Raw genomic sequence first — 24,344 nt, 5'->3', positions numbered from 1 at the left:
CTAGTCATACAGACCTGGGTTCAAGACAAGGTTCTGCCTCTTCCTAGCTGTGTGACTCGGGGCAAGTTACTTGACCACTTAAACCCACTTTTCTCATCTGTTAATTGGGTACAATAATACTGTTTATATAGAGGGCTTAAGAGTAAGTGGAATAATGCAATTAACCTTGTACCTGGTGCATTAAGTAAGCATTCAACAAATTGTAGCTATTATGAGCATGTCTATTACAGGGCCTAATTGGAGTCTTGTTAAAATATACTAAATTTCATTGACTCTAAGAATCCAATAGTTATAAAACTATGCTATTATGTACTAGTAGAAATAAATTTTAACCCATATGTTAAAATGTTTTAAAATATTGATCTCACAACAGGTAAATAGATGTTACATTTTTTTAAAATTGTGGTAAGACACACATAACATAAAATCTACATCTTAGTCATTTTTAAGTGTATCATTAATGACATTCAGTCCAGTCACACTCTTGTGCAGCCACCACTTCTGTCCACCTCCAGAACTCTTCCATCATCCCAAACTGAAACCCTGTACCCATTAAACAATCACTCCCTACTCCCACCAGTCCCTGGTAACCACTCTTCTATTACCGATACTGCATAAAGGTTAGTTACATTTTGATAGAAATTAACATAAGAGATTGGCAAGATCCTGTGACCACATCCTATTTAGCAAGATGCTTGGAGAGGCAGGCGCGGTGGGGAGGAAGGGACTTGAGAGTGTTGATGTGTTTGAGACTGTGGGAGCATGGGAGGAACTAGGGTGGAGTACAGTAGGGGTTGGTGTATCTTCATGGTTCCATCTTTGACTGTTTAAATTATTTGGTTCATTTGAATAAAATTTCCCAAAGCAGGTAAAAGTACAGATTAATTTTTTTCCCAATTATTTGGACTCAATACTGTTCATGGAGCAATTCATCTTTTCCCTACTAAGTTAAAGGAAGGTTCACTGTAGAGTTTCAGAATGTTCCTTCATAAGACACACTGTCAAAAGAGAACAGTTCTCCCATGCAATCTCTTATGACACTGGAAGTTTAAAGGTAATGGAAAAGCTGAAAAGCAGACACAAAAATTCATTGTCGATAATCTTGGCTCTTTTTTCTATGTAAATAAGGCCTCTCAATTCTCTCTTTAGGAAGAACTAAAGAGTTCTGTTTAACCCTTTTAATTTGATGCTAAATTTGTTTTACTCTAATGGCACAGTTAACTCTCATTTAGTGGTACCAGTTAGAAGTAATATTAGCAGAAGGAAATAAAATCAGTGAGCATTTGCATTAAGGCCTCGGAAAACCCAGTAGGGAACAAACCCAGGGATGGAAAAAGCAGAGGCAAGGTGGCAGGCAGGGAGCTATTCTAGGGGTGCTCATCGTGTGTCTGTTCTTGGGGCTCTCTAGGAAATGTTTTCAGCTGCACTTGTGTGCCGCAAGCACTCTTGGTGATCAGCCCAGATTAGGTTTGACTTCTACTTTTAGTGTTATTCACAAAAGCCACATCAAATTCCATAAATCTTATTTTTTTTTAATTAGCGTATTTTAACATTCTTCAACTTCATCAACATTTGTAGAAAGGGTGAGGGCCAAATAAATACTCTGATGGCGTGGCCTTTCTTATTTTCTGCGTGAGAGACATGTTTGTTTCCCCTCCTTTTTCCTTTTAATCTCCCTGTCTCCCCGACACACCCGCTTCTGAGCTCCATCCTCATCTCTCCTGCTGTGACAGTTCACTCGTGCTTCACGGTACCTAAGGTGCTTTCAACTCTTATTTTCCACCAACTGTCAGTTGCAAAATCAGGTTGCTTTGTTTGGAAGGGAAAGGGTAGAATCCTTTCTGAATGTCTTCTTTCCCTTTGAAGCAGGAGCACTTCAGAGACAATTGAACTGCTTTTAGGTTTTTGTTACCACCCAGCTTTTTCTTCTGATAGATCCTGCCGTGAACACAGTTCTGTTGATAACATCGATTTGTTGCTATGGAAATAGTGGTAATGTCACAGATTCAGCCCAGTGACTTTACTTCAGGTTCATGCAGGAGAAATGGGCAAGGCTTTAGGGGAGAACCTCATTAAAACCAAAAGCCATCTATTATAAGCAGGTGAAAGGTAAATGGAGCCAACCTTTTAGGTAATGAAAACAAAAGTGAACCCCTAGCACTTTCGCTGCATGCAATCAAGTGCCCCAGCATGAATTCCAACCTAGGAGAGTCTTTGACAAAAATCACAAATTTATACTTTCTCAGAATATTTCTTCTGCTTAAGTTTAAATCTCTTAACTCAAATTATTGGCACTAAAACGGTCTTTCCCTTTTGATCATCAGGACATGGACAGCAGCTAGTAGTTCCTCCTCCTGTCTCAGCAGCCAGTCCACCAACCAGCAGGCCCCAGCAACAGAATGGGAGCCCAGGAGTGGGTAAGGCTGCCACCTGAGAACGCGTGCTGATTGTGTGCGGCAGGCTTTTGAGTGATGGTTTGAAATTTAATCTGGGACTAAAGGGAGTTTTCAAAATGCCGCACATGACAGTTGCTTCTTGCAAAGAATAATTCCAATTTTCATTGTAAAGTGTGTGATTGAAAAAAATGATTAAAGACAGTCTTTTAAAGATACTTAATATGCTTTTTAAAAAAAAATCAGAGTGATACACTATTCTCTATTAATAATTTATCTGGTAGTTTCTCACTTAACATCCTCTTGACTATGTGAATTACATAACTTTTAAATTCTCACCTTTTAACTCTCTAGGATCCACTTATTCGTTTGGTTTGTTTCCCTCCAGGTTTCCCATTTGGGGCTCCTGGGAGTATTTATCTTAGCTTGAAGACAGTATCAGTTATGTTGGTCATAGGTCTTGCTTCTGTCTCACGGATGAGAAATAGCTTCTTCTTTCTGACTTTCTCTTCAGCAGGTCCTGAGAGACTATAATGGAATCATTTTGTTTACTCTCTGGCCTCTCCTTTAGGAACCTCTTCGTGTGGGATGTCACCAATGAAAATTATGATTGGTAGAATTTGGCTGGAATTTATTTTTAGAGTTTCTTTTTTTTGTCACAGCTTCACACACACTTCCTCCCCTCCCCTCAACGGTTAGTTTCTATTCCTCAGTGCTAAGGTTCTGAAAAAAAAGCAGGGTTAAGACGTCACTAACATTTCTGTGAAACTTGCAGGAGGTATGTCTTTTTCCCCACTAGTCTTTGATGTTTTTATCTGCCTTGTAATAGCTATCTTCTAGCCATCTCCCTTTATAAGTGGATCTATTTATATATAGTTCTCAAATTATGTACTGTTGGAGGGAGGTGAGAAAATAGATTATCTAAAATGGTAAGTACCCCAAAAGTGTTCACTTTCTTCGGCTGAAATACAAATAGTATGTTATTCTTCTCCCCACTCTCTGACCCCTGACAAGATTTATCCTTGTGTCTATCTTTGGCTTATATTGAGACCCATTTAAAAAAAAAAAAATCAGTTAACATTCCCTAAACACATAACTGGATGCTGAAAGGAAAAGGACTGGAAGTGTATTGAGGGGGAATGGCCAGCATGCAAACTGGATGTGTATGTGTTTTTATAATTGTATATTGTATACTAGATCGATATTCTACACAGACACATAAGATACTCTACAGAGAGTGTGTGCTTCCTTGAGTTACCTTGAGGTAATTGTTACTGCTGTGTAAGTCGTCTCTTGACTCAACTCCCGAGTTAGAAGAGAAAATTTTAATATCTGGGACAGTTTATGTCTATTTTTTACCGAGTGCTACAAATACCCAGAATAGTGTGGTACTTGCTGTGAAAACTCAGTAAATAAATGCTGAATAATGGAAGATACACATTTCTACCCAGATGCCATGTTTGTTTGTTTTTTTTCTTTAATATTTCTTTATTTGGCTGAGCCAGGTCTTAGTTGCGGCATGTGGGATCTAGTTACCTGACCAGGAATCAAACTCTGGTCCTCAGCATTAGGAGCACAGAGTCTTAGCCACTGGACCACCAGGGAAGTCCCCCAGATGCCATGTTGAAGAAATATTTTGGTATCAGTTCAGTTCAGTTGCTCAGTCGTGTCCGACTGTTTGCGACCCCATGAATCACAGCACGCCAGGCCTCCCTGTCCATCACCAACTCCCGGAGTTTACCCAGACTCTTGTACATCGAGTCGGTGATGCCATCCATCCATCTCATCCTCTGTTGTCCCCTTCTCCTCCTGCTCCCAGTCCTTCCCAGCATCAGGGTCTTTTCCAATGAGTCAACTCTTCGCATGAGGTGGCCAAAGTATTGGAGTTTCAGCTTCAACACCATTCCTTCCAATGAACACCCAGGGCTGATCTCCTTGCAGTCCAAGGGACTCTCAAGAGTCTTCTCCAACACCACAGTTCAAAAGCATCAATTCTTCAGCGCTCAGCTTTTCTTCACAGTCCAACTGTCACATCCATACATGACTACTGGAAAAACCATAGCCTTGACTAGACAGACCTTTGTTGACAAAGTAATGTCTCTGCTTTTTAATATGCTGTCTAGGTTGGTCATAACTTTCCTTCCAAGGAGTAAGCGTCTTTTAATTTCATGGCTGCAATCACCATCTGCAGTGATTTTGGAGCCCCCAAAAATAAAGTCAGCCACTGTTTCCACTGTTTCCCCACCTATTTCCCATGAAGTGACGGGACCGGATGCCATGATCTTAGTTTTCTGAATGTTGAGCTGTAAGCTAACTTTTTCACTCTCCTCTTTCACTCTCATCAAGAGGCTCTTTAGTTCCTCTTCACTTTCTGCCATAAGGGTGGTGTCATCTGCATATCCGAGGTTATTGATATTTCTCCCGGCAATCTTGACTCCCCCTTGTGCTTCTTGCAGCCCAGCGTTTCTCATGATGTACTCTGCATATAAGTTAAATAAGCAGGGTGACAATATACAGCTTAGACATACTCCTTTCCCTATTTGGAACTAGTCTGTTGTTCCATGTCCAGTTCTAACTGTTGCTTCCTGACCTGCATACAGGTTTCTCAAGAGACAGGTCAGATGGTCTGGTATTCCCATCTCTTTCAGAATTTTCCACAGTTTATTGTGATCCACATAGTCAAAGGCTTTGGCATGGTCAATTAAGCAGAAATAGATGTTTTTCTGGAACTCTGTTGCTTTTTCGATGATCCAGCAGATGTTGGCAATTTGATCTCTGGTTCCTCTGCCCTTTCTAGAACCAGCTTGAACATCTGGAAGTTCATGGTTCACATATTGCTGAAGCCTGGCTTGGAGAATTTTGAGCATTACTTTACTAGCATGTGAGATGAGGACAATTGTGTGGTAGTTTGAGCATTCTTTGGCATTGCCTTTCTTTGGGACTGGAATGAAAATTGACCTTTTCCAGTCCTGTGGCCACTGCTGAGTTTTCCAAATTTGCTGGCATATTGAGTGCAGCACTTTCACAGCATCATCTTTTAGAATTTGAAATAGCTCAACTGACATTCCATCACTTCCACTAGCTTTGTTTGTAGTGATGCTTTCTAAGGCCCACTTGATTTCACATTCCAAGATGTCATAGAAGGTATGAAATCATTGGACTAATGATAACTAATTATCATTTCTGAACTTGGAGGTTGAATCTTTATAGAAACAGCGTGCATGTAAAGGCATTCAACTGCATATAGGTGTTACAGAATGACATATTCTTCCCAAGTGCAAGGCAGCTGCACAGGCTTGGATGAAAAGGAGGCAAGAAGGGGCCACGATAGCCAGTCCCCCCAACCCCTGTTCATCTTAAATGGAAGACTGATTGGTTGCCCTTTGCTCCCAATTAAACCCAATCCTATAAACTTCATTCTAGATGATCCGTTCCTGTAAGACCAGTTGAGAGCTAGGAGTTTTCTAGGGGTGTTTTGAGGAGATTTATTTGTAATAGGTATTCTTCACCTCAGATGGTTCACCCACTGTGTCCCTTAATTCCCAACCTTTCCTTCTTGCTCTTTCTCTTATGCAACCAGTGGCTTGTCTTCACTTCCCAGTCAAGGTTATTTTCTTTCTCCAACCCATTAGCTTGCCTACTGATATAAGGGAAAAGTTTAAAGATTCATCCCTGAAATAGCAGAGCCTGGATTCATTACCCTAATTATCTCAACCTCAGGATGTAAGTCAGCAGATACAGTCCTGAACATCTGTACACACAGCCTTCATTTTAGACCTCACTCTAGTCTCCTGTTTCAGTCTCTGTTTGATTTCCAGATCTCTTGATTATTTAAAAGGAAAAACTTGGTTTCTCATTTTTTATGATTTCACTAGTAAATTAAGAATTCTTGCAAAACTTACCATAAAATTTAAATAAAATAATGATTGTCCTTCTTTGTATTTGATTTTAAAGCTTCCACTGCATCTAAGGCTTTTGGTGCCTCAAAGACATTTGGAAAAGCTGGCGGTACCAGCCAAGTGAACAGCTCTGGGGGAACACAGGCCAAAGTGGTGCCCATTGCCAGCCTCACCCCGTACCAGTCCAAGTGAGTTATTTCATAGAATAAGTTTAGAAGGGACTTAGAAAGGAGTATAAGAGGTTATTATGGGCTCTTGAGTTACTCATATGTGAACTTCAGGGTTACCACACATAAAATAGGTTTCCTCCCTTTTTTTTTTCCAGAAGGGGAGGAAATTGCAAATTGTGGCAACCTTTAACTCTTTCATAATAAAATAATGGCAGAAAGAGCAATCAAATTTCATTCATTTTAGAAGAATTTGAAAATGAAAAGATTTAATGTTTTAAGAGGGGCTTCCCAGGTGGCTCAGCTGTAAAGAATCTGACTGCCAATACAGGAGACACGGAAGGTTCTATCCCTGGGTCTGAAAGATCCCCCGGAGAAGGAAATGGCAACCCACTCCAGTATCCTTGCCTGGGAAATCTCATGGACAGAGGAGCCTGGCAAGCTACAGTCCATGGGGTTGTAAATAGTCAGATACGATTTAGTGGCTAAACAGCAACCACAGAGTTTTAAGAACCAGTTGATAGTCTTATGAGTAAAAATAAATCTTTGTTGTAATTCAGAAGGCATTTCATCTTCTCATGAAATAAATAGATGACTTTCAGTCCAAAAATTATTACTACAATTTGATTGGCTTAAAACAATCTATGTGTTTGTGTCAACTGTATTCGTATAAACTGAACAGATACTTCTTTTATATTTCTTTTCATTAAAAATTGTAGCAGTTGAAAATTAGTGAGTGCTCTTTTCAGAATTCTTTCAGATATTATTTACTTATTTATTCTTCAGTTCTTGGCAATGTGAGGAAGGTCTGTTCCCCTGTGAAATGATGAGTAGGGTAACTAATGTGTCCAGTAGGTACACACGGGATGGGCACCAGGACTGGATGTCAGACCTTGTGCCTCCCCCCTCTTTCTAATGGCTTCTGTCTAAAATCATAGTGCTTGAGAGTGTTTTCTTTTGGTGGCTTAACCAACACCATGTTCCATCCCCTTGTGTTTACATTCCATGTGCGCTGGAAGTGAGACAGAGGTTTGACATCAGTTATATCAGTTCCTATAATTGAAAATAGCGGCAAAATATAATTGCTGGTATTACTGCATTTTCTAGCTTAGAACCTTTCATTAAGGGGATAGTGTTGCCTTGGTGATGCCTTTTGGAGAAGAGAAAGCGTTTATAAATTTACTTATTTGACAGGAGAATGAGTCAGTGTTAAATCACCTTGTGTGTTTTACTATTTGCTTATTCTATAAACTGTCAAACCTGGATGTCATCCTGGGGTTTTAATTAGCTGGATTAAAATACAGCTTCCCCTGGAAAATAGAATATGCATAAGGTAAGAAAGCCTCTAAGAAGATATTAGGGAGCGAACATTTCAGATCTTTCCCAAGTAGGACTCCCGACACTAAGATTATCCATTTTTGGTTTTTAGGTGGACTATTTGTGCTCGTGTCACCAACAAAAGTCAGATCCGTACCTGGAGCAACTCCCGAGGGGAAGGGAAGCTTTTCTCCATAGAATTGGTTGATGAGAGTGTGAGTATCTGTCAGGTGGGGAAAGAGGAGTCCTTGACTCTGGGAGACAGAGGGCTCACCTCTGTGCGGGCCCAGGAGGTGAAAGATAACAGTAGGCCAAGAAGAAACGTGCTTCTTGTTGCTGTTTTTCCTCTCTTGTAATCTTCTGATGCTGTCTGGGGGCAAAGGGTTAAAGTCATAAGTAAAATCCTTGGTCTCAGACGGAAGCATTTATAGCAGTCGATGTTAGTTTTCTAAATGTGATGAGTAGCCTCATGGGCAGGAGAAATCAGAGACGTTGTCTGACTTGCCAGGAGACTTAGTCAAAACCCCAAGGGGTGATGTCTCCTTGGGAGCTGCGTGGAGCCCTGGGCCACAACAGAAGGCACGTGGCAGCCTTGACGAGTGATAAGTGGCTGGTTTTGTGAGAGATGCATTCTGGCAGCACACACTTCCTGTGCTTTATGTAAACGAAACCAAACCATGATGGAGAGATGAAAAATCCAAGTAGTGGCATCTCGACAAGTGTCTTGTGCTATATCTCTGTCCATTCGTTTTACTTATAATCCCTAGTATATACTTCAGGCATTCTTTTCAAATAGCTGTATATTTCCTGTTTGTTCAAACCTCTAAGAGGGCAGAAAAAAATAGTTGGTTTGTTTTTTTATTTGTTTCTGTTTTTTTTGAAGATGGGATAACACCACCAATGTATTGACTATGTCAGAATCCAACTTTTTTAAACCAAATTATTGGGCTCATCTGTCAGTTGGCTAAAAATTCAGCTGTTAATTTAAGTTTCTTCTCCATCTGTAGCATTTTGACTGACAGGAAAGTACAAGTGAAAATCCAATCACGAGCAACCTGAAAGTATGATTTATTTTAACATTTTTGGCAGTGACTCTCGAATATGAAGTAATTCCTTGATCGGTGCAAATGAGAGGGAAGCTGATGAATCACGGCGGCCCAGCACACTTCCCTGGGGGCTTCAGTAATGTCACTCATGTTCAAAATACATTTTTTTTTTAAGATTTCTAACTTGAGGTTTAATGAAGCACAATAATGGGGATCAGGTAGTTAAACCTGGGTTGTTTTGCTGGAGTTAATAACTTGAATGTGTGACTGTGAACTGTGTGTCTCCTGTGTTGACTGTGCTACTGTTTCGAAGATGTCTTCTTGACACCAAAGTGTCCCGTTTTTCACTGGTGAAACTGGAGCTCCATAGTTCTAACCTGCTCTCTCTCACACGCTTCTGCAGGGTGAAATCAGAGCGACTGCTTTCAATGAGCAAGCAGACAAGTTTTTCCCCCTTATTGACGTGAACAAGGTACGGCAGCGTGGAGTCCAGACCAGAAATGGCCCAGTGATGGGGTGGGGACGGGGGGACTGCTCTCCTTTGGAGAGCAGTGTGATGGTGAAGGCTTTTTATACCTGATTTGATGGCACATCCCACATTCCACGGCTTGGCTTCTTTTGCAGGTCTATTACTTCTCTAAAGGCACCCTGAAGATCGCCAACAAACAATTCACAGCCGTCAAAAATGACTACGAGATGACCTTCAACAATGAGACTTCTGTCATGCCCTGTGAAGACGGTCATCACTTACCCACAGTTCAGTTTGATTTCACGGGGATTGGCGACCTGGAGAGCAAATCTAAAGACTCGCTTGTAGGTAAGTCTGTGCATGAGAACCAAGAATGGTCATTATTAGTCTCATTTGCACCACACACGGGGGAGGCATGAGACGAGTGCTTGCAGTTTCACTTTCAGTTGTGCTGTCACGAGAGCCTCGACCATGTTTTTAATTTTATTTATTTATTTTTGGCTGTGCTGGATCTTCGTTGCTGCACAGGCTTTTCTTTCGTTGCAGAACGTGAAGGCTACTCTCTAGTTGCCCTGTGTGGGCTTCTCATTGCATTGCAGTGGCTTCTCTTGCTGCAGAGCCCAGGCTCTAGGGCATGCAGGCCTCAGTAGTCCGAGGCTCGTGGGGCTCTAGAGCACAGACTCTCCAGTTCTGGTGCACGGGTTCAGTTGCTCTGCAGCATGTGGGATCTTCCCAGACCACGGATTGAACCCATGTCTCCTGCATTGGGAGACAAATTCTTTACCCCTGAGCCACCGGGGAAGCCCTTGACCATTTCTTACTAAAATGCCGTGCTTGTGTCTTAGACATAATCGGGATCTGCAAGAACTATGAAGATGTCACAAAAATCATAGTGAAGTCTAACAACAGAGAAGTCTCGAAGAGAAATATCTATCTGATGGATATGTCAGGGAAAGTGGTGAACGCTACTCTGTGGGGAGATGACGTAAGTGCTCGCACTGAGTGGCAGGAGTATGTGCAGAAAGGTGGGGACATACAGAGCTTCCTAGGCGGTGGTCTTGCCTCGGGAGCTGTGGGGCTTTGGCCATGTCGGCTGGGTAGACCCTTCCTCATGAAGGCTTGGGCTCTCTGGGGAATATTTGAAAGCCTTTATTTGATTTACTTCTGTGAGATTTGCTGTGATTTAGGTTTTACATAGTGAAATTTGCTCTTTCCTCTAACTCTCGGTTAGTTTTGATGCATCTCTGAGCAGATTCTTGTGTGTGAAGTTATCTTGTATTGGGTCCATGTAGCGTTTATTGCATTCACTCTACTATTGGCTGTTTTCTTTGTTTTGTATAAAAAAAACTTTCTGTGTGTTCTTCCTGCCGTTGACACTTGTTTGTTGTTTCTGTTGTTATGCAGGCTGATAAATTTGATGGTTCTAGACAACCCGTGATGGCCATCAAAGGAGCCAGAGTTTCTGATTTTGGTGGACGGAGCCTCTCTGTACTGTCTTCAAGTACCATCATTGTGAACCCTGACATCCCAGAGGCCTATAAGCTTCGTGGATGGTAAGTGTTTATGGGGCTCAACACAGGGGCTGTTTGAACCTGGGCTTGGAGAAGAGCTGGTTCTTTTGGTTCCTACAATCAGCATGTGAGCTGTCTGCCAAGCAGAGGGCTCCATTACTAAATGGAGCAGTTCATATATTTCTTGGAGGCATTATGCCTTCTGAGAGGATGGCTCTAAAGCCCTTAAACTGAGAAACCTGTAATCCCATGACAAACCTGGAGAGTCGCAGGGAGCAATTAGGACAGGAGTGCTGCCCGCCGACCTTGATCCTGCAAAGCAGGTGAAGACAGGCTGTAGCAGCTTTGTGCTGGAGCTCCGTGAGCGGAGGTGTCTTTTATTTCACGACTCAAAGCCTTGGGTCTCTGCGGGGTTGAAGGGGGTGGGGGGTAGGCGTTCTTATTCTGTCTAGACTCCGGTGCCAATCGCATCTAGTGTGTATTCACCAGACTCTGATCGAGTGAGGTGGGCACAATGGGCTTTTGTGGGCAGTATGTTGCTATTCACAAAGCACTCAGGGGATGAGGAGAACCTACTAAAATGTCCTCGCTGTGTCTAGCTATTTAGGGTGTTAAAACTGCCTCAATAGAGCACTTCAAACTGAAACCTGGTATGCAAGCATTGATGTGGTCAGGGAAAAAAGCCCTGGAACTCGCTTGAGCTTATAATTTGTGTAGCTGCAGGTCACAGGGTGGGGGTAGTTGGGTGTTGATTTCCAACCATGTCTTAGGGTTTGAGTGACTAGAGAATTGGCTCGTATTACATACTCCCCACTTTTGTTTGAGCTTAACGTGAACCAGTAGCACTACTATTTGAATAGTTTCATGACACATCTAAGGCTTCCCTGGTGGCTTAGTCGGTAAAGAATCTGCCTGCAATGCAGAAGACCTGGGTTTGATCCCTGGGTCGGGAAGATCCCCTAGAGAAGGGAATGGCTACCCACTCCAGTATTCTTGCTGGAGAATCCCATGGGCAGAGGAGCCTGGTGGGCTGCTAGTCGGACAAAGAGTCGGACACGACTGAGTGACTAACACATGTGACACGTCTACTGGCATGACCACGTCGCTTAAGCCAGCCTTGTGCGTGTGGTCCATGTGGATCTGTGTTAAGCTTTTCTGGTAGCTGGCTTTGCCTTATAGCACAGGGCCCATTCATTAACAAGCTGACCGAAAGGAACCACAGCTTTGGTTTGTCCTTACTGCTTGATTTCCCATCAGGCCCTGGAGCACGACCACAGGTTAATTGCCCATATTAAGGTCTTCATAGTTTACGTGTCAATAACTGTGATCCCAGTCAACATAAAAAGACATGGCTGTCCCTTGAATAAGGCAGCTTGGCGTTGATCAGAAAGGAGCTCTGTGTGTCTGCCCCCCTAGGCAAGGTCTGGAGGTGTCTGGATCTCGGTTGCAGCGATGTGGAGTTGCTGCTGGAAGAAGGGCTGCCGCTCTCCCTGCTCTGTTGACTCCTGATGAGCTGTCTTTGGTGGCAAATGTCTCCTCGGAGTTTTTGAAACTAAACTTGTGTTGCTAGTCGAGGTGAAACAGATTTACCGACCTTGCTGTGCTTCTGTGATGGATTTAGCCGCTTACCTGATGGAACAAAAAGGCAATTGTCTGAAGCTCAGGGCAGCATCTATTCTGTCCTATGCTCTCGTTTTATGGAGCCTTTTCTGTATGTGGTTACTTTTAGTTATCCTCCTTTTGGGTGACATTGGTGTGTTTTTAATCTCAGACTGCCTCTTTCCTAACACAAGTGTGTTTCTGACACACTCCTCTTGGGTGTCCTTTCCTTCATATTAGCTGATAATGTGATCAACTTTATAATAATTTAACATAATTTAATTTCAACTTTCATTTTAGCATAAGTAAAATCTCACTAAGAAGGTCAGTCTACAAGGAAACATGTAAATACCTTCTAATAAATTAACTTTGGAACTGTACAAAAAAGATCTTCACGACCCAGATAATCACAATGGTTTGATCACTCGCCCAGAGCCAGACATCCTGGAATGTGAAGTCAAGTGGGCTTAGAAAGCATCACCACGAACAAAGCTAGTGGAGGTGATGGAATTCCAGTTGAGCTGTTTCAAGTCCTCAAAGGTGATGCTGTGAAAGTCCTGCACTCGATATGCCAGCAAATTTGGAAAACTCAGCAGTGGCCACAGGACTGGAAAAGGTCAGTTTTCATTCCAGTCCCAAAGAAAAGCAATGCCAAAGAATGCTCAAACTACCGCACAGTTGCACTCATTTCACATGCTAGTGAAGTAATGCTCAAAATTCTCCAAGCCAGGCTTCAGCAATACGTGAACCGTGAACTTCCAGATGTTCAAGCTGGTTTTAGAAAAGGCAGAGGAACCAGAGATCAAATTGCCAACATCCGTTGGATCATCGAATAAGCAAGAGAGTTCCAGAAAAACATCTATTTCTGCTTTATTGACTATGCCAAAGCCTTTGACTGTGTGGATCACTATAAACTGTGGAAAATTCTGAAAGAGATGAGAATACCAGACCACCTGACCTGCCTCTTGAGAAACCTGTATGCAGGTCAGGAAGCAACAGTTAGAACTGGACATGGAACAACAGACTGGTTTCAAATAGGAAAAGGAGTATGTCTAGACTGTATATTGTCACCTTGCTTATTTAACTTCTATGAAGAGTACATCATGAGAAACACCGGGCTGAATGAAGCATAAGCTGGAATCAAGATTGCCGGGAGAAATATCAATAACCTCAGATATGCAGATGACACCACCCTTATGGCAGAAAGTGAAGAGGAACTAAAAAGCCTCTCGATGAAGGTGAAAGAGGAGAGTGAAAAAGTTGGCTTAAAGCTCAACATTCACAAAACTAAGATCATGGCATCTGATCCATCACTTCATGGGAAATAGATGGGGAAACAGTGGAAACAGTGTCAGACTTTATTTTTGGGGGCTCCAAAATCACTGCAGATGGTGATTGCAGCCATGAAATTAAAAGATGCTTACTCCTTGGAAGGAAAGTTATGACCAACCTAGACAGCATATTAAAAAACAGAGACATTACTTTGTCAACAAAAGTCTGTCTAGTCAAGGCTGTGGTTTTTCCAGTGGTCATGTATGGATGTGAGAGTTGGACGGTGAAGAAAGCTGAGCGCTGAAGAATTGATGCTTTTGAACTGTGGTGTTGGAGAAGACTTGAGAGTCCCTTGGACTGCAAGGAGTTCCAACCAGTCCATCCTAAAGGAGATCAGTCCTGGGTGTTCATTGGAAGGACTGATGTTGAAGCTGAAACTCCAATACTTTGGCCACCTCATGCAAAGAGTTGACTCATTGGAAAAGACCGTGATGCTGGGAAGGATTGGGGGCAGGAGGAGAAGAGGATGACAGAGGATCAGATGGCTGGATGGCATCACTGACTCGATGGACAGGAGTTTGGGTAAACTCCGGGAGTTGGTGATGGACAGGGAGGCCTGGCGTGCTGCGATTCATGGGATCGCAAAGAGTCGGACACACAGCTGAGCAACTGAACTGAACTAATATAATCTTTTGAAATTATACCAGTCTTAAAAGATGTGGGAACATTTTTTGCTACCCCATTAAAATATGTCAACCGTCCCTTTCTAGCCTGGTACATTTCAGCGATGAGAAAAATGCAGCTGCTGAGCAAGGATGAGCATCAGTAGCCCAAAGAGCTACACCAGGGCTCTCCATTGTTGCTTGTTTTGTTGTTGACTTTCCAGGTTACTGTTTTTTTAGGCACTTGGGCCATCTGGCCAGTGTTGATAGCAAGGCTAATTTAAGAAAAGGTTCTGTGGCAGTTTGGCACTGTCTTTCGTGACCACTGGGAGGCGTCAGAGCAATTGAGATTTAAAAGAGGTCACTCCATTTCTTCAGTAGACTTGAGATACAGTGAGGAAGATACTACCTTCAGCCACACTTGGCCATGACCTGTGAAAAGTTCGGTGGGAAGTGAATAGCCTGTACCTGGCATATAGGAACAAGTATCGCATTCAATATGCATATAAAGTGTCTGTTGTTCTCTGTTTTTCAGGTTTGACTCAGAAGGACAAGCCTTAGATGGTATTTCCATCTCTGATCTAAGGAGTGGAGGAGCAGGTGGGAGCAACACCAACTGGAAGACTTTATATGAGGTCAAGTCGGAGAACCTGGGCCAAGGCGACAAGGTATCTGCATTCTTTTTTTTTTTTGGTATCTGCATTCTTAACTTTCTCCACAAAAGCACGTAGAATGTGCGAGGGGATGAGTTTTCAGATCCAATTTCTGAAAACCAGCTGTTAGACCTTGATTCAGAGCCGTGATTCTTACCTGGGGTGAAGGTTGAGGATGCCAGCCAGAGTGAGGGAGCCATGCTTTCTAATAGGAGGATGTTATATCCCTCAGGTCAGTTGAGGCAGAAAGATGCGCAGAGCTCTGACTTAGAGAGTTGTGTAGTTCTTGGAGGGATCTTAACGAAGCAGTAGTAATCAAGTTGTGTATTAACACGAACCGCCTTCAGGTCCATATTCCTTTTCTGTGATTGTTCCTGCAAACTGAAGTGGCTGCAGACCAGAAAGGCAGCTTTTGAGATTATAGCTCACGCTGAGCATTAGTGAATTTCAGCGTCAGACATGGAGTGGTTCACACGTACCCTCACTGGCTATAGAGGATTAACCTCTTGAGGGCTGAGCACCCCTGGTATTCTCTGACAAGAATTGACTGGTATTTGACTGGAGTTGCAACTTTCCTTTCAATGTTTGTGTTTAATGACCCCCGCCCCCCATCTTGCTCTGAATCTGTATTCTGTCAGCAGTTCAAGATTTAAATCATTTATTTCTCCTTTATGCTCCCACAACCAGTAATTCCTGCTTTATTATTTTCATATTGTACAATATGGTTTTTATTCCTTACTGTCTCATTCCACAATACTTTCTTATCCATCATTGTCAATGACTGCAACTCATAATGCTGCTACACAATGTCCTGAGACTTAAACGTTGGACAGATCTGTGTCACTCTGGGTTTTCTTGTCAACCAGTTTCTTTCTTAGACCTAAATGTAGACAGTAGGTAACAAGGAATCGGGCCTAGTGAGTACCTGTTCACACCCAAACTTTCAAGTCACACTTTGAATCTGGCCCTTACCTGGAAATACAGAAAAACCCTTCAGGCATTCACCTGGAAGACTCCCCTTCAGTAGAGCAGGAGTCCCCAACTCCTGGGCTACAGACCAGTACTGATTCACAGCTTGTTAGGAACTGGGCCACACAGCCAGAAATGGGCTGCTCCCCATTGCTCACATTGCTGCCTGAACCATCCTGTCTGTGGAAAAACAGTCTTCCACCAAAATCGTCCCTGGTGCCGAAAAGATTGGGGACTGCTGCTCTAGAGCCTTTTAGAGTGAGGATTCATCTTGCCCTGAGTTCAGAGTACACCCAGAGGGAACTGCTCACCCCCCAAAATTATTCATCCTGTATCCTTTCCATGACAGTTAAAAGGCAAAGCAAATAGCAGTAACAGAAAGCTTAGGCTTGTGACTTGGTCCTTGCCACACTTACTTATCAGTGATGTCTCCACTTTGAAGGTGCTTGTTCAGTCTTTTTGCATTCTACTGAACTTGATGACTTAGACCAGGGGTCCACAAACAGGTCCATGGGCCATATCTAGCCTGCTGCCTGTTATAAATACAAATGCATTGAAACCAGCCACCCGCTCTCATCTCTACACTGTCTGTGGATGGTCTTGCAGCCCAGCGCAGGGCGAGTGGCTGCAACAGAATGTGACCCGATGGCTTGTAAAGCCTGAGAGAGATACTGTCTGGCTTTTTACAGAAAATGCTTGTTGACCAAAGACAAAGTTGAATCTAGATGCTCAAAATCACTCCTATTGTTTTTAACGTGGGAGGAATGGTTGAAGATAACTGTGCTAGAGTTCACTGTGTCACTCTGTATTTCCTGGTTCTGTTACCTTCAGAGGGGCAGAGGAATAGGAGCAACAAGATCAAGATTTCTTGAAGTCTTTTTCTTTGATATAGTCTATTTGATATAGTCTGTAGTCTTTCAGTTTTAAGTAGTTTAGTCTAATTTAGAATTAAGGACTTCCCTGGTGGCTCAGACAGTAAAGAATCCACCTGCAATGCAAGAGACCTGGGTTTGATCCCTGAGTTGGGAAGATCGCCTGGAAGAGAGCATGACAACCCACTCCAGTATTCTTGCCTGGAGAATCCCCATGGACAAAGGAGCCTGGTGGGGTAGTGCATGGGGTCACAAAGAGTCAGACACGACTGAGTGACTAAGCATAGCATGGTTTAAAATTAACTTATTATTAAGGAGTAATATGCTTTAGAACTTGGTTTATTACCCTTCTGGATTTTGTAGTCAGCGCAAGTAACTTCTGAAACTATAGAATGAATTATCACTTGTAATCACATTGTGAGAGTATGCAAACACTTACCCCGCGTATGTCAGGGCAAGTCCAGTCCTGAACTTTGGTCTGTGCTCTTTGCCTCACGTCACTCTTTTCTCTTGAAGCCTGACTATTTTAGCTCTGTGGCGACCGTGGTGTATCTTCGCAAAGAGAACTGTATGTACCAGGCCTGCCCAACTCAGGATTGCAACAAGAAAGTGATCGACCAGCAGAACGGATTGTACCGCTGTGAGAAGTGTGACAGTGAATTCCCCAATTTCAAGTACCGCATGATCCTGTCAGTAAGTAGAATGGGTGGACAAGGTCCGCTCTGGTGTTTCTTGAATCTCTGCGAAGCTCCTGGCACTGTGGAGACTAGCTTGTCTCTTAGTTCAGGCTTTCAGATTGTCTGGGATGCTCAGCAGTGACTAAGAGCCGTCTTATGGAGCGCCTCCTGGTGACTGAAGGGTATACGATTTAAAATGCAGAGGACATTGGAGGCTCATTCAAAACCTTTAGTCCAAAGGCCATTGCAGCTGGAGGGCCACTGAGTCCAGTGTGCCTGGATCCTGCATCTGAAGGCGATTTTTGTTGGGCTGTATCTCCCCTGAGAACTGAAATCACATGTCCACACCACATCACGTTCCTGGTGTGATCCACACTTAACATTTTGAACTTCTCTCTTGGATACTTTTTACGTTCTTTGGAAAGAACATAGCATATTTAGTGGAATTGGCTTTTTTCCCTAGAAACTCTTTTAATGAGTGGAAAAAGTCAACCTCCCAGTCTCCTTAGTGTGTCTTCCTTTTGTTATTTCTTTGGTGTAATGATGTGAAGTTGTGTTTTTTAGGTCAATATTGCCGATTTTCAAGAAAATCAGTGGGTCACGTGTTTCCAGGAGTCTGCAGAGGCCATCCTTGGACAAAGCACTGCTTATCTCGGGGAATTAAAAGAGAAGGTCGGCCATGTCCTGTGTTATTACTGTAGTAGTTCCCATGCTGTAACACTTACCTGTTTTTTGCTCTGATAATTTTTGGTCTGTTGCTGGTGGGTGTTGTATAGCGTCTCTCACTGCTGACTATGAGAGCTCATCTGATTCTAATTGTGTCCACCTTGGATGTGCTAACAATGAGGTGATGAAGTAATGTGTGTAAAATTCTTTAAAAACAGCACTTTCTAAATAGAAAGCGCCTTTTCCTCCTGTTTTTAAGAGTCGATGTGCCTGCAGTCACTTGAGATCTGGAAGTATCTTCTGAAGTAAGCTGAAGTCCAGATACATTTTTTTTTTTTGAGTCTGTAATAATAAACTTTAAGTCCATTATGGTTTCCCCATTATGGTTTATCCTGGGATGTTGAATAGTTCCCTGTGCTTTACAGCAGGCCCTTTTTATCCACCCATTCTGTATGTGATAGTTTATATCTACTAACCCTAGGCTCCTAGTCCATTCCTCTCCACCCACTCCCCCACCCCCACCTTGATAACCATAAGTTTGTTCTCTGTGTCTTGAGTCTGTTTCTGCTTCCTAGATAGGTTCATTTGTGTCATGTTTTAGATTCCACATGTAAGTAATGTTCTGTGGTGTTAGTCTTTTTCTGACTTTGCTTAGTATAATCTCTAGTTGTATCCGCGTTGCTGCAAATGGTATTATTTCATTCTTTTTTATGGCTGAGTAGTGTTCCATTGTGTATCCGTACCACATCTTTATTCGATGTGCCTTTTTAAAGTAATAAACACTTTTCTGAAGAGTTGAGTCAAATCCTGGTTTAAATTCACATATAAGGTGTGTGCTTATTTCATGTTGTCAGATGCGTTCTTACAAAGTAACTTTCTTTCATGAAGTCACTTTCTCCATTTCATTTTTATAAAAGAGTATTTTCACATAGTAGTATTGTTCAATTCAAGGACTAGATTACTAATTATCCTAAAGTTAAGAAAGATGTTTGCTCAGATAAAACATATAAAGACCAATAAAAGCTATAGTTTCTGGGCCACACAAATTAGTATCTGTCTATAGATTTTTCTCCCTCATTGTCCTCCAAATCGGTTAGGATACTTATAAAAGCCAGTAGCAAAAAAGGATTTGTCATTTGTTTTGGTGTGTGTGTGTGTTTTTTTTTTCTTTCCTGTCTTCTGTTCGTTTAGCTCTGCCCTTTTGTCTCTTTGAAATTGTCCATGTGCTCTCTGAAAATAATCCCAACAAGCCCTTTTACAGAAATAACTGGAATTGACTTTAAAGTATGATGGTATCTTTTATCTGTTTTGCCTGGTCCTCTATTTTCATATCAGCTTTTAAGGCTTGAGGCAGCCTTTCAGGATTTTTTATGGGCTTATTACATTTGACTGGTTTTACTGCCAGTGAATGAGGACATATAGAAACTCTCCCCTCAGGAATCATAATATTCTTGGAGTATGCGCTCCATGCTTTCACTAATCTTGAAAGAATGATGGCAGCTGGTACAATTTTCTGAAGGTTTAACACATTGTTTTATTTACATACCCAAAAGCCTGAGGACTCTGTGTGTGTGTGTCTGTGTGTGTCTGTGTGTAGTAGTAACCTTTATACAAAGAGTTCTATATATAACAAAGCTATTTTCATGTTCCAAGTGGCTTGCAAATAATACTTGACTGATAGGAACTATTAATTTTATTAAAAGTTCTTGTACGTTTATTTTGTGCATATTTGTGTAAAATGCTTTCTCTAATCCCTCCGTTTACCAGACTTTTTTATTTTTTTAATTCAGCAGCTTAATCAAACAATATTTGAGAGGCCAATAAAAGAAAGAGAGAGAACTGTGGGTCTTAAACTTCTTCCCTAACCTTTGCCCACGTCTCCTGTCTTCTTCACTTACCACATCTGTAAATCCAGAGGCTGAAATAATGTATATATGACAACTGAAACTTTTTTCCTGAGTCCCCACCCATTCTTAATTTGTTCTGTAGATTCTGAGCCTCAGATCTATTCCATCACAGACTTTGAAAGTTTAGAAATGTGTTTCCTAAGAGTGTTTCAGTTTTTTTCTATTGTGATAAAATATACATAAAATTTACCATTGTGAGTGAGTGAGTGAAAGTTGCTTAGTCGTGTCCGACTCTTTTGCGACCCCATGGGCTATAGCCTACCAGTCTCCTCCATCCATGGAATTTTTCAGGCAAGAGTTCTGGGGTGGGTAGCCATTTCCTTCTCCAGGGGATCTTCCCAGCCCAGGGATTGAACCCAGGTCTCCCGCATTACAGGCAGACGCTTTACCGTCTGAGCCACCAGGGAAGCCACATGGACTAGACAGTCCATGGAATTCTCCAGGCCAGAATATGGAATGGGTAGCCTTTCCTTTGTCCAGGGAATTTTCCCAACCCAGGGATCGAACCCAGGTCTCCTGCATTGTAGGCAGCTTCTTTACCAGCTGAGCCACCAGAGAAGCCCAAGTATATAAGTTCAGTGGCATTAAAATACCTGCATATTGTTGTGCAACTGCCACCATCATCCAGCTGTAGAACTTTTTCATCCTCCTCAGCTGAAACTCTGTACCCATCAAACACTAACTCTCTGTTGCCCCTGGCAGCCGTCATTCCACTTTCTGTCTGTATGAAATTGAGTACTCTAGGTAGAATATTTTTAATTTTTAATAAAATTCTACCTAAACAGTTTTATGTGATGAAATGTCACCTATATATTAGTCATTCCTAAGAAATTTCAAGCCACTGGGAGGTGATCATTTTCTCAGAGATTTTCCTCCAAGTCTTGTCAAAAACCATACATCTATTTTCAGGTGGTCTGGTAGTTTCCATGCCTACAGTTTTACATTTTGTTTCTGCAGAACGAGCAAGCATTTGAGGAAGTTTTCCAGAATGCCAACTTTCGATCTTTTACGTTCAGGATCAGGGTCAAACTGGAGACCTACAACGTAAGTGACGTCACCCATGGTGCATGAGGGTAGCAGCATAGAACTGCTGTTTGTCACCCACAACCCCATTATAGTGTTAGCTGTCAGTTCCTCGCTTACTGTGTTCCAGACCCAACACTTAACACCCTGCGTTTATTACTCACTGAGTCCCACCAGTACTGGGGTACTGTTATCACCTCTGTTTTCAGATGAGCAAACAGACCAAGAGAGAGGTTAAGGGTCTTGTCCAATATTAAGATCCAAGGAAAACATGTTGTGTGGCCTTTTCAGTCAAAACCTGGGGGATTTTGGTTTGTGTCCTGACAAAATGGACCCACATCTTCCACACGGTTTGGGTTCTAGAAAGACCACATGTGATTAAAATTACCTTGAAAATTCCTTTAATTGCTCATAGCATCATACAATTGTAAAATCATGAAAAAACAGCCTTTACTGAGTACTTACTATCTGCCAGATACTGTTCCACACCCTTTGCATACCTTGTCTCCCTTCATCCTGGCAGTAACCTTGTGTGAAGGAGCTATTGTTACCCCCATTTTGCCAGTGAAAAGCTGTAGGCATATGGAGAATTGAGTAACTTGCCTAAATTCATATGCTAGCAAGTGGCAGAGCTGATAATTGCATGCAGACAGTTCAGCCTCAGAGCTCTACTCTCAGCCATGCTTAGAAATCTGACTGGGTTTTGTAGGTACAGAGCTGGAGTGTGCAGGCCCTGAGCTGGCCTCACCCTAGTCTGCCTCTGAAGGCACTGTGCACCCTAGTGAACGGGCGACAGGAGAATTCAGAAAACTTTGCTTGTTTCAGGGTTTACTTGTTCTGTTTTCTTGTCAGGCCTTAACCCTAATGCCTGCTAACAGCTGTGTTTGGTTTTGTGAGCATTATATGAGCCTCTCAACGTTAGCAATACGGTATCAGGGTGAGGTGGGGGTGGTCGAGAGGGGGGGATGGAAGGGTCTCTCGGTCCCCGTGTGACGTGGACAGGGGAGGTGAAGGGCAGCGAGGTCGCCTCTTGTGGGGCTGAGACAGGCCAAGGCAGGCTTTAGCCTCTGCCACGAGCATGTCTCCTCTCCCCACAGCCGACTCACAGAGCCCACGGTGTGGCTTTAGCAAGTCACTGTCTTCTCTGGGCTCCCATTTCTCTCTCTGTAAAGAGAACAGATTGAACTTGAAGAGCCCTCTACAGTCCATCACACTTGGAGTCTAGATTTCCGCGTGTTTGGGACCACAAGGAACGGGTGCAAGGGCCTGTGTGGAAGGGAAGCCTTTGTTCCACCAGAAACCCTGCCCTGGGCGCTCGTCATCACGGCTTCTTTACTGGCATGACGGGACTCTAAACCCAGCATGTCTTTGTGTTTTCTCCTGTTGGGATCATTGAAACCAGGAACATGGCCACAGGCGTTTCTTCATTCACAAATCGTTCTTCTCTTTTCAAAGGATGAGTCTCGAATTAAGGCCACGGTGGTGGACGTGAAGCCTGTGGACTACAGAGAATACGGCAGAAGGCTGGTCATGAACATCAGGAGGAATGCGGCGATGTGAGAGGAGCCTGCCGATGGGGCAGGAGCTTGTGGATAGAGGGCTGAAGCGAATCCCCCCACCCCACCCCCGACCTCCACCTGCACCCCCCCATCCCCGCCCCAACTGATGGCGGTGCAGAGCACCTCTCTACCGCGGACTAAGCCATCGCCTCTCGTCACACCTGGGAACCCACTGGCAGCAAAGGGAAACAAGCTCACAGAGCTGTGGTGTAAACCATGTCAGACCTCGGGGTCAGCTGCGCGGACCGTAGTACCATTCACTCCCTGTCTTCAGGCTTTTGTCAGTTTTACTAAGATCTCATTATCTTCAACCAGGAATTATGTCACGAGTAATTGACCCTCAATCTGTAGACAGTGAAATAAATTATGTAAGTCGGGTTACCGCTTCTCCAGTGGTGACACCTTCTCAGCTTGGGTCCCTTCCCAAGGGGGAATGCCGAGAAGTGGTTTTGTGGAAGAACTTGAGTGTTTTAGGAAGCCTGTCTTCCTCAATTTCAAAGGCTCCCTTTCTAGAAGGGCCACACAGTTGTTAATGCCTGGAATGGCAATAGGGTAGAATTATTAATCAAAGTCATATCTTTTATATCTGAAGAATATCCTTCCTTCAGGGTTTAATAGACTGAGTCAGATGGGTCTGATATTAATCAAAATGGTCTCTTCTGAGGAAGGCTGATAAGCATTGACTTGCTGTCCCCTAGAGACATCCCAGCAACTACAAAGCATCGCTTTCGTCTCCCCTTCAATTAATGTTGCATTTCTGTTGGTATGCCTTTTCTACCTGTACATATTTCTTGAATTTGTATGTTTTCTTTTCTTGATTAAAGCTGTATTAAATAGAAGGGATTCTGAAGGGAGAAGCCCTTTGTTGCCGTTGCCTTGTTTAATAAACAGTTTATTCTCTGCTTATAAATCCCACTTTCTTTGAATGCAAAGGGTTCTTGTAACTGGAAAGCAATTAATTAGCCTTCATAATAAATGTTCACTTGGGGGAGATGTTAACTCATTACAAACTCGAAGATTAGTCCAAAGCATAGAGATCATTCTTCCTAATGTCTGCAACCTTGAAATGCATCTTTAAAAGAATGAAAACACCAAAAACAAAAAGCCATTGTGCCCCAGAATGCTGATGATCCGGCACTTTGGGATTTTATTGATGTTTACACAGCGGTCTTAACACCAACCAGGCTTTGAAATGTGAACAGACAGTGAGCTGGTAAGAAAACAGTAATTATGCTACTGGGCTTTTCAGTCGGCAAGAACATGCTTGCTCTGCGTGTTCCTAATCATATTAATTATCTATCTGGTCGCTGCAGCCCCTCATTTGGCGTTTGCAGCACACCTCTCTCCAAGCATCCAGGCAGCATTGCAGTCTTCCTGTCGTGCAGGGCCCTGGTTTTTAATCTGGGCGAGCGCGGCACATGGAAGGCCTTGCTAGACCTGGGGAATGAGCACGTCCTACCTGTGTCATCCTTAGCCTTACTCTTCCGGGAGAAACCAGCTGGCGTCAGGCAGGATGACTTCTATGGCTCATGACTTCCTTCTCTCAGGCCCTCTAATTGTCTGGACACGGTCTAGTCTCACAAGATAGCCACTGGGCCGCACTTGATTCTCCGGCCAAGGCCTCAGCGATTTTTTACAGAAGCTCCTTTCTGTCTGACCTTGCTGGTAAAGTGCTGACTGGAA

General features: G+C 42.9%; 1 protein-coding gene across 3 annotated transcripts in view; it reads left to right on the top strand.

The window, feature by feature from the left end:
- Window positions 1–23,571, top strand: part of RPA1 (replication protein A1) — a 46,638-nt gene extending 23,067 nt beyond the window's left edge. Inside the window, exons 6-17 of one of the 3 annotated variants that reach the window (XM_081580065.1) lie at window positions 2,325–2,417; window positions 6,348–6,480; window positions 7,889–7,991; window positions 9,226–9,294; window positions 9,447–9,639; window positions 10,137–10,276; window positions 10,696–10,844; window positions 14,871–15,003; window positions 17,346–17,522; window positions 18,071–18,178; window positions 21,037–21,123; window positions 22,558–23,571. In XM_081580065.1, coding sequence (XP_081436191.1) covers window positions 2,325–2,417; window positions 6,348–6,480; window positions 7,889–7,991; window positions 9,226–9,294; window positions 9,447–9,639; window positions 10,137–10,276; window positions 10,696–10,844; window positions 14,871–15,003; window positions 17,346–17,522; window positions 18,071–18,178; window positions 21,037–21,123; window positions 22,558–22,662 — 1,490 coding nt within the window. In that variant the 3' untranslated portion in view covers window positions 22,663–23,571. The remainder of the gene's footprint in view (window positions 1–2,324; window positions 2,418–6,347; window positions 6,481–7,888; window positions 7,992–9,225; window positions 9,295–9,446; window positions 9,640–10,136; window positions 10,277–10,695; window positions 10,845–14,870; window positions 15,004–17,345; window positions 17,523–18,070; window positions 18,179–21,036; window positions 21,124–22,557) is intronic. The other 2 variants (XM_081580066.1, XM_081580068.1) reach the window with 2 other exon arrangements.
- The last annotated feature ends 773 nt before the right edge of the window (window positions 23,572–24,344 follow it).

This window comes from Giraffa tippelskirchi, chromosome 3, assembly GCF_054371585.1.
Source record: "Giraffa tippelskirchi isolate mGirTip1 chromosome 3, T2T-mGirTip1v1.2.pri, whole genome shotgun sequence".
NCBI classification, from domain to species: Eukaryota; Metazoa; Chordata; class Mammalia; order Artiodactyla; family Giraffidae; genus Giraffa; species Giraffa tippelskirchi.
The sequence above is the reverse complement of the archived record's forward strand: the minus strand, read 5'-3'. Positions and strand labels throughout refer to the sequence as shown.